This window comes from Cyclopterus lumpus, chromosome 8 (genome assembly GCF_009769545.1).
Source record: "Cyclopterus lumpus isolate fCycLum1 chromosome 8, fCycLum1.pri, whole genome shotgun sequence".
NCBI classification, from domain to species: Eukaryota; Metazoa; Chordata; class Actinopteri; order Perciformes; family Cyclopteridae; genus Cyclopterus; species Cyclopterus lumpus.
Window position 1 is genome coordinate 4,841,296 of NC_046973.1, and position 14,479 is coordinate 4,855,774.

At 42.5% G+C, this 14,479-nt stretch overlaps 1 protein-coding gene across 1 annotated transcript; it reads left to right on the plus strand.

The window, feature by feature from the left end:
- The first annotated feature begins 4,597 nt into the window (after nt 1-4,597).
- Nucleotides 4,598-14,144, plus strand: galr2b (galanin receptor 2b). Its single transcript, XM_034539816.1, has 3 exons — nt 4,598-4,709; nt 9,049-9,424; nt 13,382-14,144. Exons 1-3 carry the CDS (start codon nt 4,685-4,687, stop codon nt 14,142-14,144), a joined length of 1,164 nt encoding a protein of 387 aa, XP_034395707.1. The 5' UTR covers nt 4,598-4,684.
- Nucleotides 14,145-14,479: the final 335 nt, after the last annotated feature.

Consider the following 14,479-nt stretch of genomic DNA (forward strand, 5'->3'; position numbering starts at 1 on the left):
TGTGGCTCAGTGGTAGAGCGGGTCGTCCTTCAAACACCCGCCGGTTCAATCCATGTCGATGTGTCCTTGGGCAAGACACTTAGCCCCAAATTGCTCCCATATGGATGGGTATGAATGGATGAATGTCATGTATGTGAAAGCACTTTGAGTGGTCAGAAGACTTAGAAAGCGCTATACACCAATCCATTTTCCTTTTTTTGTATATGGTAATTCTCCACCACTAAATTAATAGATTAAGCTCTTGAGCCATACTGGATAACGTTAGCAACACATAACAGTAAACACAGCAAGAACAGCCTATGATTGGTCAATTCGGTTTTCTTTAGGGCCATTTTATCCAACGGCTTCCAAACAGGGTTTTCTTTGCAGGATGGGGGGGAGTTCATTTTTAATATCAAATATATATATATTATTAGCTCAATATACAGTTCGAGTTTGGAGTACCAGCCATTATAAATAAGTTAAACACCACACAATAATAAGAGGAGAGATATTTAGAATTTTTTTAAATGAATTAGTGATGTAAAAATCTAAACTGGTTATGTAGAAACTGCAGATGATCACAACTAATGACGTTTTGTAACTTAAGTTTGGGAACCAAAAGCACACCTCCTTTCCCAAAGCCATTTCCTGTGCAAGCCTAAATGTGTGACTAACCCTCTCTCCTCTGTCTCCTTTGTCTCCTTTGTCCTTTTCTCCCTTTTCTCCCTTTTCTCCCAGTCTCTCTTTCAGCCCAGGAACCACTGGACACCTGGGTTTTTGCAAGCCTAAAAATAAATAAATGTCAACCCAATATTATTCATCCCAAATGGTGTGGCCTTTGTGCAAATGCAGCGTTGGAATACGATGACCTTGCATCGGTAATGCTGCAAGTCAGGAGTAATCGTTGACCACAGGGAGATTGAAAACATAACAAGGTATGTTTCAGATAAGACAGCAATGAGGAAACCTATAAATGTGTGTTATATCACCATCTTATTTAAAAGGGAGTAAAAGTGGTGAGTAAACCCTCTTTTAAAAAGTACAATTCCCCCCCCCCAACAACTGTCAATAGCTATTTATTTATTTTTTATTGCATTTTACCATTAATAAAAATTGATTACTATTTAAATAGCTTCGTAATTGTATATATTGTATAAAATATTATGAATAAATCTTGCAGTCTTGGCAGATACTTTTCTCTCCGTCTGTTTTTTTAACTGCTAATTGTATAATTAAATGAATATGTGAGTTAGCTGGGTTGTAGTTTGTAGTTGTTTCAGTTTAACAGGAAGTTAAAGGCCCATTGTGATCCAGGTACTCGTAGATAATGGTAAAAGATAAAGTAGGTCACATCACAGCGGCGTCAGCAGGATGCAGGTTTTCTTTTTTTTAACTTTCAAAATCATATGTATATTTCATGTATTATTATGCATCTTTGCAACCGCAGGGTGTCACTGGAGGAGTTTTCACATTTGCACACCCTGATGACACTCCCTCTGTTGTGGAAGCTGGGGCCGAGAGAGAGAGAGACAGAGAGAGAGAGAGAGATAGATGGATCATGAGCCCAGAGGTAAAAGTTACTCATTCATGCATCTGTGTGAAAAATATTCATATTTAAAATGATGCATCAGAGGTATTTTTTTCTTTCTCACTTAATTCTTTTAAGTACAATTAACTGACATGACGTCTGTGCTTTTACTTTGTAATGGGGCATTTTCAAATAGTTCCATTGGTACTTTGACTGAAGTAAAAGATCCAAGGACTTCTTCCACCAAATGGAGCCAACTGGTCCACCGTTTCACTGGAGTTTAATGTAAACACTCTGGTGATCATGTGTGCAAGTGAGGTTGACATTTCACCTCAGAAGCACACCTCTAATTTCCTGCTGCTTCCTGTTGATCTTCTGCACTGAGAGCGGACCAACTGAGGAAGATTCACGTGCAGAATATAAACCAGTCACTCACAATGTAATGATTGATTTCGACTGTACAACGTCCAGACTTATTAATTACGTCTGCTCAACGTAATTAAGTTGAGAACACAGAATTCTCTCGCAGACGTTGCATCTTGAAGTTAATGATTACATCAGTATTTTTATCACACTTTTATTACAAGAGCAATCACTGTCGACACGGAGGGCGTTAACCACGGGCACATTTCATTCTGCTTTTTGCGGCTCAGAAACAGTGTCGCCTCGTGTCGCCGGCACACTGCAGAATATCGTCTGATAGCGCCTCTCTGAAAACGATGATCAGTTTAAGATATAATGAATAACATGTTTGTAAAACATGAAGACAGGGTGTCATGTCGCACCATCTTCCTTCGTGCTGAAAATGATGTGAAGTGGAAACAACTTGTCACATGCCTGAATTCATCAGGGGGTCTGGATTTGATTTGATTATGGTTGGCAAACAGTAAAAGAATGGCTCCTCTTCAGAGACCGTCGACAGAGACTTCTTCTTTCAGGTTTGAGCGAGCGGAAGAAAGATTGTTTTTAATCAGTTTGGCCCCGAAGCTGCTTTTTAATAATCCACCAATTCACTACATTCCTATGCATACCGCTTTGTAAAATGCTACTCCTTCTGTTCTGGGCGGAAATCAATGCTGTGTGTTTTTTGCCCTCTTTTCAATCTGCCGTTGCCATGGAAACGCTCACATGAAAACAACACCCAGAGGAATTTCTGAATGTTAATTTTCCTTACACCGAGACCAGCATTCACCAATGTCCAATTGAGAGGAATTTCAGAATTGCCATGTCATTGTCAATTATTGTAGAAACAAGGCAAAAATATTAAAAAACCTGTAAGTGCAATAAGACGTATTGTAAAGTAATGGATAAAAAAGCCTGCAGGTTGTTTCTCCGGCTGGACACGATGCTCCGTCCTGCCGTGGTGTGTGACCCGATGTCGTGCCGTTCGTTGATGGATGCCCGCTGACAGCAGCTCGGACCACATGTCAGAACCGGTGTTTGGAAACCATGCGGGAGGCGGCGACACATCAGACTGAAGGTTGGGAGGTCGCACCTCGAATCAGGATCCCAAGCCAACTGTTGGGTTTGATAAAAGGTTTTTTTCATCCTCCAGTGAAGATGATGCTTGAATGACTCATCTGTGTTTGCAATTGAACCAGTGAGTAAATAAACAAGCGGAAAGTCAGTATACTTCCAATAAAAGAAGCTTGGCCCCTTCTCTCCTTCTGGATCCATTATTAGAGGTGGCAGTAGCGCCAGATAGTTTGGTGTATGGGTGCCCGGAGGGACAATAATTGGGAACAGAGATTGTGTTAAAAAGATTGTAAAAAGAGCAGCACAAAGCACAAGGAACACACATCCGCAGGCGGACATTCTCAATAATATGAAGTACATATGAAGCTAAGTCTGCACATGCGTCAGGAGGAGTCCGATAAATATATACAAATATGCACTGCTTCAGGTACTGTTTATTCCCCCCCCCCCCACCTATCCCACCCGACTCATTGTTTCATGCATTTGTATCATTTTTATTTTGTATTTGTATTGTTCATGACTCACAGCACAATAATAGTTATTCATGTCAGCGTGAGTCTTTCTTGTCCCCTGCTACGCTTGAATAAACAAAATGTCAGCTGGACCCTTTACTGGTTCTTGTAACCTTTTCATTTTCCTCTGACATGCTGGAATTTTCATTCTGTGTTTGTTTTGGTATCGTTTTTTTGTTTGGATCCCCATTGGCTGCTGTATCTCTTATTCTCCCCATGCTATTTAAATACTAATAATACTAATAATCTAAAACAGGACACTATAATAGTAATATGTCAAGGGAGTGAATATTGCTCAATAATGGGGTCTTTGTGATTACATTATTCCTGGTAAAAAATAAAATAAATTCAGTAATCTGCTGTTAACATCCAGTCGAGACTTTCATGTATGAATTTATGATAACGTCTGTTGGCCAAGACTGTTCAATTATCACATAACTGTTTCTAATCCCTCCAAAGCTGTTCCCTGAACTATTATGCATTAATGTTCAGCTTGAGGTTGTTTTATTGACCCCATGGTCATTAATTAAGATGCACCTTGAACATCGCCTGAAGCACATCATTTGCTACCCAAACCGCGTATTCAGTCTCCCGCGTAAATATGAAAAGTAATTTTTAATAGTACCTGAAGCAATTAATCTGATCCTAAAAGTTAGACTTGTGGGTTAGTGAATAAATAACCTGCTGAGGAATTACAGCTACGATGCAACGCAGACCGTGGAGTATCTTTCTTGTGTCCCTCCTGAATTGATTAACTTAATTGGAATGCAGACTCACTGCATGCCGAGCTGTGGTGAAGATTAATGCAAATACGAAAGGCCACCGTCTCATTTTGAGACTTGGATTTGGATTTGTGTGATCAATGTTGTGTTGTGTTATTTGTCAAAAGAAAACCCTCCTGATGATGCACTGATTGTGAACAGATTGCCGGGCGCCGCAGCCTCCCTCCATCCATACCTCCGCTCTGCAGTGAAGAGTGAGTAATAAAATGAGTGTGGCGGAGGAGTCCTCACCAGGGGGAGAGAGGTTGGGTTGGAGAAGGGGGAAGGGGGCGGGGGGAGGCGGAGAAAGAGTAAGATATCAGCAACACGGGCAGATAGCGACGTACACAGGGAGAACAGAGGGAGCATGAGCGAGGAAGCAGGTCTGCTGGGAGTCTCGTTCTGGATCTGAGAGGAAGCTTCGGATGCTGTCCACCCATCATCAGCCGGGTAGGTGTATCATACTGCATCTGCCATGAGCTGCATGCTGATTCTGCCTGCTTGAGCAGAATGCAAAAATGCTGGAAGGAGCCTTTGAGATTCACATTCATGGCGCACAACCAGCGTCTTCTTTGGAATCATTTGATGACAAGATGCAGACGCGTTGAAGTTGCTCCGCCGATATCTAAAGTTATTAGTATTTTTTTTTTTAACATCTGTGTTAACACCTGCCTTTGTTATCACATGACTTATTCTAGCTGTGTTGCTGATTGATAAAGATGCACAAATATGGTGGCGTGATGATTACTGTTGTCTTATGTGTGACTGCTCATCATTTATTTGAATGCTGAAGACTCTCCTGAGGTAATGAAGAGGTTTTTCCCACAAAGTCTGGTTTCGGTTGAGCTACATCCCCATCATCTCCCTCCTCCTCCTCCTCCTCCTCCTCCTCTCCTCTCCTCTCCTCTCCTCTCCTCTCATCTCCTCTCCTCTCCTCTCCTCTCCTCCTCCTCCTTTCATTGAATGGTTTTGTTAAAACTCTAATCTTGCCCTCACGACAGTCGCACCGAGCTCAGCCGAAGGTCCCACACGCTTGGTTACCAGCTCTCAAAGCTCCTGTATGCCACTGTTTGCTCTGAACCCCCCTGAGACTTCGAAGTCCCCTGATATCCCACCGCAGTCGGATGCACTGATATCAACCCATATTATCTTTTCCATGAGGGAATAATGGGGAATGAGCCTCACCATGAAAGAGGCTGCTGAAGTCAAGCTACAAGGAACATTTCTCTGCAGCACCGACCGGCCGATTCTACCTCGACCCTCTTTATGAGGTTTAGAGGAACCCGGTCCTTCAATCTCCACTTTAGAGTGCCATTCATTTGCCTGTAATCAGTGCATCCTCATCATTTTGCTCTCAGTCCCGATTGTGATCATGCAGATAGATTGGCATCACACTCAAAAGGATGTTGAAAGTTTAATAATGTTTAATTGTAGGTTATAGTTATTGCTGAGATTGGAGTATGAAAGCCAGAGGAAGCTCTCAAATATTCTCACAATATATCAGTTGGTAATGGTCCGTATTTACAGAATATCAGTTCCTTGTGGGTTTTTTTTTCTTTGCTGTCATAAAAAGACAACACTTGTGTGATTGATTTCTTCATCATGAGATACAAATGAAATACAATCTAACAAGTTGCGTTGCTGCAGTCTGAGCTCCTCAGTGCTGCGATGACAATTCAGCCTGATGACTTTTTATAAATGATCGCATTTGTTCTGCCGCAGATATGTGATCGGGAATTACATAATGATGCATGTCTTTCATATAAAAAGCCAGTCTGTTAACTCAGATCAAGCTACATTCTTGCTTTAGGGTGATTCCATGATAAATTGATTTTTAGTCAGATTTATTATGGTCGTGGCCTTATCTTGGCATTTGGCATTATAAGTATGTGGGTTGTTTCCATTTTTATTCCCATGAAATTGCCGGTACAACATCAATTATGTGGAGTTAACCAAGAATATAACAGAGCTGGATCCACGTTCTGCCGCTCAATTTGGGTTTTGTTTCACACATGAAAAGGCTCGGGCAAAATTGACATTTCGAAATGAAGGCCACCATTTGAAGGTGTTTTTTATATTCAGGAGCTGCGATGACTGAACAAGTGTAGCTTAGAAGTCTGAATGGCAGAAAAATGAGAATTCTATCGATTTTTCCCTCCAGAAATCAGCATTAAGAGATTAAAATAAGGTGCATCTGCTTCCAGCTGCCCATGGTTACCTCCAAAGTTTTTCAATAGCAGTTGTTATTGTAATTTCAGGTGTGCTCTTCACAACCTCAAAGAAATAATTGCAGTAATATAACATGAGAAAGTTTTAAAACACATATTAAGCCATTCTCTCGTTGATGAAGATGCTTTAATAACACAAAAGCAGCCTCTGTTCCCCTAGAAAGAAGTTGCATTGTGAATTAAGTTTTAAGGGAAACTTATTTGTTGTGGATTACGCTTGTTTTTGAGTCCAATTTCACAGTCATTTGAAGCCAAAAACATGATTTTGTTTTGCAAAACTCGCCATGTGTTTTAAAGTGCGACGCCGGGAGAATAAACGTCTCCCTCGCAACATAATTGAGAGTGCAGCTTAGTTGTATGGGAACCTAATGGACAGGGACAGGGACGCACACATGATCTTTAATATTCAGCGGCCTAAATGAAGGCAGCAAACTCAACAGGTGGAGAGGAGTGCAGGACTAATGAGGGACAGGTAATCAATCAAAAAGACCGGAAGTAAAACAAAAAAATGACACTCAGAACCATTAATTCTGATTATTCTGATTTACTATGTCACCCAATTCTTAACACACAGCACACTCACCAACCACACATGGTTTGTAGTCTCATCTGCTCTTTAAACTCGACATTTCATCCAGAATTGAACTCTTTGCTGGATTGGATGGGATGAAATAAAAATGTTTGGAGACAACTTGTGTGTGATTCTCTCCACTGAAGCTCTCGTCTTCTTCATCATCAAGAGCACCTCTTTACTCTCAAGCCTCAATTTTGAGCGCCTGCTTTTACAAAAACTGCAATACGTCAGAAAGCTATAATGTGACGCTCTGGTTAGAGATTGCAGTTATAAGTCACTGCTTACAGTGAAAGGATGATGTGTTCTTTGGCCGAAAGCAAAGATCCCCCAGATGAGATGGACTCCTGCGCTTCTTCTTTTCAGAGAGTGAACTCAAGCAGAGGAAAGCACTCAGACAGCTCTGGGTTTAAGACACAATTTCTTGAATAAGAGAGGAGAGGTGGCCAATTGTTCAGCCCGCTTACCTGAAAATCCTCTTAGCTCATATTTCAAGCCAACAAATCTCCACGGATGTATTACATGGCTTAATGGCAGAAAAGCATACAATCTTTACTTTAAATGGGACCCTCTATTCTCACTGTGTCTCTGCGATGGCAAACCCTTAAAAAAAATGAATAAATCATACAAGCCATAGTGAATGTAGCATTACCATTTCAATTAGGCTGGCAACATCTCCATTTAGATTGACTTTGCAACCTTATTTTGATTTAAACAGTGTAAATATTTCCTAGACACATTGGACAATACGGCACCAGACAATTAAAAACAGCCTCTCACTCTCTTAATAATATGCGTGACATGCCTCCACTGGGGACTAATTGGATTAAGAAATCTTGTGGTGCATGCATGCTTGTCAACCTTTTTAATATAATTTTAAAAGTTGCACAGACTCATCATTAAACCACTTCTGAGAGAGCTCCTTTGTCGTCGTTTGAATATTAACGAGAAGTGCATGAGCCCTGTCTTCAAAGGGTCTGTATACGAGAGTAACCCTTCACTGCGCTCGCCCCCTGCTGCTACTTCGTCAAGCTTCAAGAGCTGCCATGGAGCCCACACTGTCACCCACACTGTCACTGACTGAACTCCATTGAACAAGTATTAAGTAAAAGTGGACCACTCCATCACCGGCGATCGAGACAGAAGACAATCAAATTCAGACATTCGCTATACATTCAGTATACCTTCAGTATCTAGCGTAGCATAGAAGTGCTAACGTACTCTGCTAGTGTTAGCTCTACACATTGGAAACATAACATTTTAAAAAAGGTATATCCTTCCAACTTCTCCGGGTAACGAGTATTGTTCCACAACGCTTAACCATGACCAGCTACAAATCCACAAAACCAGCCTGTGAAATTAGTGAAATCTGAAGCGATTGCTTTAAATGAGTACAGCCGGAGAGTTGTCGGACCCTGGTCAGAGCTAGCTGAAGCTACGCTTTGATTGGCCAGTCCGAATTTGAGGGCAGGACTTAGCAAAGAGTGCATTCACAGCCATTGCCTCCACACAGCTCTCATATGCAGCTAACAGCGCTAACAGTGGAAGCAAAGGGTGGCAGAGAAATATGTATATATCTGACAGACAGACAGCCAATATATTTGAAAAGAGCAAATGGTTGTTTGCTGCTATATTAATGCTCTGAATATATAATTCAGCACCTTTTAAAGGGCAATGGTGCTGTTTGTGAATGGAAATGTGATTGCCAGGATTTATCAAGTTTTTGAGAGAACAGAGCAAACCAGACCCCCTTTATTTTTTGTTGTTATTTTTTGTACTTGTTTTACATTTCTGTATATATATGTATTCTTTCTCTGGTGAAAAGACAAAAATAAAGTGTAAACATGTGATTGCACAACGGTACTGTCAGTTGCTGTGATTAAAGATTTCCACCCAGAAGACATATAGTAAAACAATCATAAGCTCTAAGACGGTGATTACGAATTGTAATCAGCGTGCATATTTTCTCTTTTCCTATTTCCTATTTCAGAAATGTCTGACTATGAGGATTTCAGCAGGCCAGGAGGGCTGGCAAATGTATCCGAAAGCTACCAGCTGAACCCGACCAGTGTGATTGTGTCGGTGGTCTTCTCCCTCATCTTCCTGCTGGGCACCATCGGCAACAGCCTGGTGCTCGCCGTGCTCCTGCGCAGCGGGCAGGTGGGGTACAACACCACCAATCTGTTCATACTCAACCTGAGCGTGGCCGACTTCTTCTTCATCATCTTCTGCGTTCCTTTCCAAGCCACCATCTACTCTCTGGAGGGCTGGGTGTTCGGCTCCTTCATGTGCAAAGTGGTCCACTTCCTCATCAACCTCACCATGTACGCCAGCAGCTTCACACTCGCCGCTGTCTCCGTGGACAGGTATGTTAATAATGATCCCATACGAGACAGTATTTAAATATGCACGAAAACAGACGACAACATATTATACACAAGAAATATATACAGTATATGTATATTTTTCAATCATATCCACCTACCCACCAGGATCATTTTTGACATTTGAAACATCCATACACACTTTTCAAATTACCTTGAAATAACAGGGGGTGATTGTTGCATTTCCCATGAAACCCCTTTCAACCAGTTTCAAAAGGTTGTTACTACTAGGGCTGCAACTACAGCAATGATTATTTCCATTATCAATTCTTTTGTTTGAAATATCTGTTTTGAAAATAATTGCAATTAACCAATTTATTGTTTAGTCTCTTTAAATGCAACAAAATCACATGTTCCCGGTGTTTGTCTGTTCGCTTGCTGGTTTCAATGTGTGTTACTACCTTTTGCAAGTATAGTCCCAGTGATGGTGTTTGTTTAATGAGAATCATTGAATATTGCTCAAACTGTCACTAAACTCTGACAGTGATGAGAAATGAATCCGACAAAAGACCATCTCCATGAATCAGTATGAACAATCTTTACACTTGACACTTTGTGTGAACAGTTCTGAACATCCAGAACAAAAAGACCCCGGAGATACACAGTGATATCAAAGACACCCCACAGAGATGCAGCATGTGTAATCAACAGCAGCAACAGCAGCATGTGTAATCAACCATCTCGCAGAGTAGGCGCTAAGCCGCCATTATAGCTGTCGGGTGGTCGGCTCACTCAATATGGACATAGTCGGTGTGCAGCTGCCCTCTGCTGAAGACACCCTTTGCTTATATTAACAATTTAGAGAGTTCAATAGATTGCCAGCGAGACGTTTCCTCCTCACGCAGTCTGGAAAAGAGAGGGGACCACCGGGTCGGGATGCTAATGATTTCCTCAGTTCCCTTGTAACCAGTTTTAAAAAAGGCAGCAGCTTACAGTTACACCTTCGACCAGGAATCCCCAGCAGGAATTAAATAAATCACAGTTCAGCCTGAATGAGCAGCATGGACACACACACACACACACACACACACACACACACACCTAGACACACACTTTTAATGGGAAATATTTGCTGCTCCAGTGAGCCGCCCCAAAGGCAGATCATATGTTTACAGTGATTTTATGCCAGATAAATATCCCATGTGAAAATGATTCAATATAAAACAAATCAGTTTGCCAATATAGCTTCTAATCATTGAGTTAATCTGCACGGATACTTGACTGGACTGAGGTAACGCAAGATAGTATATAATTTCTGCTTCCGACTCCTAAAAAAGTCGATTTCTAGATTTTGTTTATCCTCTTTGTTGAAACAAACATCTGTTGAAGCTGCAGTTACACATCACATAATTCAATTCAATTCAGTTTATTTTGTATAGCCCAATATCACAAATTACAAATTTGCCTCAGAGGGCTTTACAATCTGTACACATACGACATCCCTGTCCCAGGACCTCACATCGGATCAGGAAAAACTCCCCAAAAATAACTTTTGACAGGGAAAAAAGGGAAGAAACCTTCAGGAGAGCAACAGAGGAGGATCCCTCTCCTCTGATGGACAGAAGCAATAGATGTCATGTGTACAGAATGAACAGCATTACAGAGTTACATAAACACATTACATGAATATGACAATGTATGAATGGAACTCCAATCCATGAAACAGAAGGAGGTAGAGAGGAGGGGGGGCGGGGCGCATCAGCAGGGCCAATGCGGGAGGCCGGCTCACCAGGCATCAGACACCTCCAGGTCCAATGGACCCTCTGAGACGTGAAGTCACAAAGACTCCGGGGAGGAAGCAGAGTTAATAAGGTGCAATGGAGAGATGTAAATTCATCCATCAATAGAGAGAGAAGAGGAGATAGGTGCTCAGTGTATCCTAAAACATCCCCCAGCAGCCTATAAGCCTATATCAGCATGTCTAGGAGCATGGAGCAGGGCAAACCTGATTCAGCCCTAACTATAAGCACTATCAAACAGGAAAGTCTTAAGTCTATTCTTGAATGAGGTGACTGTGTCTGCCTCCCGGACTGAAAGTGGAAGCTGGTTCCATAAAAGAGGAGCTTGATAACTGAAGGCTCTTGCTCCCATCCTACTTTTTAGGACTCTAGGAACCACAAGTAGCCCCGCATTTAGTGAGCGCAGCTCTCTAGTGGGGCAATATGGTACTACAAGCTCCTTAAGATATGATGGTGCATCACCAATCAAGGCTTAGCATCCATCCAGCCATCATTCCATTATCAGTCGCTCATCTGGGTGGCAGCAGGCCGACCCAGGCTTCCCTCTCACCTATAACATTTTACAGCTCATCCCAAGACGTTACCAGGCCGGCTAGGAGATCATATAGCATGTTTGGGCAAAATCCAATATGATCACTCAGTGATACATTTGGGAAGAAAATAAGAAAATATGTAAATAGCATCTCAATGTGGTGAGTCAATATCTCATCTCATAACAGATGTTTTCCCGTCTGCTTTTCTACATTTTAATCTCTCAAAGCACTAAAAGCTTATTGTCAGTCACTAACAGACTGCTCATTGGCTCATGCTTTCATAAGTACCTGCAGTTGTCCAAGTCATCAAGCTTTTTTCTCTCATATTGAACGTGAAGTGTCTTTGGCCCCATTTCAGTCAGGTTTCAAAGACCAAAGGCTGATGATGCCTGTGACTCTCAAGAGCCAGCAGTGTCCTGTAAATGCAGACGTGGACGTCATGGATGTGCAGCTTTACCCAGAAATCCTTGCCATCCCTGGAGAGAACCCGCGCTCATAAAGCAGCATGTTGATTATGGCAAATATGGCTGTGCACGTTCAAAGAAGAACAAACCTCAACAGTCGTGTGTGAAAAGCAGCGTGCATGAAAACATCAGGCTCTTTCTTCGTGGCGGGATTTACTCCTTTGTCGCCGACCTGCTCGGCAACGTCAAGGCCCAGTCATGTTCTGTGCCGGTTTCACCAAGCGACGCATGTGCGATACGATCCTACTGAGAGACCTTTCTGTGGATATTACAGCAAACTTTGACATATTTCCCTGAGGTGTTTTCTATTCAATAAAACCCACAAACGGCTGAGTTGTGACTGATTATTATCCCACACCAGAGCCACGGTGCTCTTAACAGCGTGTATGGAGGTGGCAGCTTCCTTAGTGGATATTCCTTTCATATAATCAAACTAATGGGGGAGTAAAACCAAAAACCAAAATCAATTGTCACATCACATTTCAGTCACATTTCAGTCATAATAAGCCAGCAGAAGTTTTTACAGAAATGTTAATACTGGAATAAACTTTCAACTTTAAGTCTCAGCTTCATTTGTCCCAAATTAAATAATTTCTGAGAGCACACACCTCAAAATCTTATACTCTTTTTATTGATTGATAGAAAATTGGATTTTTAGTGTCTTGTTAAAGGATTTTGTGGCCCCCCCCCCCCCCTCTCTCCATCGACCTCTAGTCCAAACATTGAAACTGAACACATTGTACGTTTCCGTTGAATGTTGAAAAATATGATTCATGAATACATTTCATATCAGCCTCGCATCACTCTGACAGAAACGCACCACGCAACATAGTTCAAGTTGTTAAACGATTGGTACGGTTTAGTCAACAAAACTCCTTGGTTAAGGTAGAAAAAAAAGATCAACATTTGTTTTCTTATAAATTAATAACGAGCGCCCGAAGCAGACTTTTTTATGCCAGTTACGTAACAAGCATCAAAGTCATTGTGCACTTCTTGTTTCACTGGGCTGACTAAATAATAATTGATTACTAATCTAAAAAGAATTGTACTTTTTTAGCTTCTTTCATAATATTGGCAAAGTTATGTATACAGATTGTTTGTACCAAGTTTAGCCGTTAATATGAAGCTCTCTTTCAGCCTGTAAACATCACGTCCATGTGGTTTGGACCACGTGTCACCATGTTGTTTCTTCTCTCTGCGCAGGTATCTGGCCATCCGCTACCCGCTGCGCTCTAGAGAGCTGCGGACTCCGTGCAACGCGGTGGTTGCCATGGTGATCATCTGGGGCCTCTCTCTGGTCTTCGCCGGTCCCTACCTCAGCTACTACGACCTGATCGACTACGCCAACAGCACCGTGTGCATCCCCGGTTGGGAGGAGCAGAACCGGAAGGTGCTGGACACGTGCACCTTCCTGTTCGGCTACGTCATCCCCGTGCTGATCGTGAGCCTCTCGTACACCCGGACCATCAAGTACCTGTGGACGGCCGTCGACCCTCTGGACGGCATGTCGGAGTCCAAGAGGGCCAAGCGCAAAGTTACCAAGATGATCATCATCGTCACGGTGCTCTTCTGCATCTGCTGGCTGCCGTACCACGTGGTGATCCTGTGCTACCTGTACGGAGACTTCCCTTTCAATCAGACCACGTACGCCTTCCGGCTCCTCTCTCACTGCATGGCCTACGCCAACTCGTGCGTCAACCCCATCGTGTACGCGCTGGTGTCCAAGCACTTTCGCAAAGGCTTCAAGAAAGTGTTCAGCTGCATCCTCAGTAAAAACGGGAGAAATAAGGTGCACGTGGTCCACGTGGCCAACACGGTGCCCGGGTTTGAAGCCGGATCCACGGAGGTGTCGCAGATGCACGAGGAGAACGCGCGACAGAACGAGTGCGAAATGATAAACAGGCGTATCGGAGAGCCGAGGGAAGCCACGGTGACGCTGAATTTGCCTTTTCAACGGCAGACTTGACGAACGATTCAGAGAATGCTCACGGGCTCGTTATACGGGCCTCGTGGGAAGGAATCCTCCTCATGGCGGTCACCGCTTTTGCTGGCGAGAAAGGAGCAGAGATCGAATGAAACATATTCACGCAGATGAATAAGAATAGCGTTGATACAGTGAGTCAAAATATGTGTTTTCTTTCATCGTCTTTGTCAGATATGTACTCCCGTAACGTTCCACTGACAGGCAGAAAAGGTTTGCTCGTATTTACGAAGAACGAACACGTCTCTGTTTCCACCATTTGCCTTAACTGTGTTGCCTGAAGCTTGGGATGTATTCAAAGGTCCAGTGTGTGGGATTGT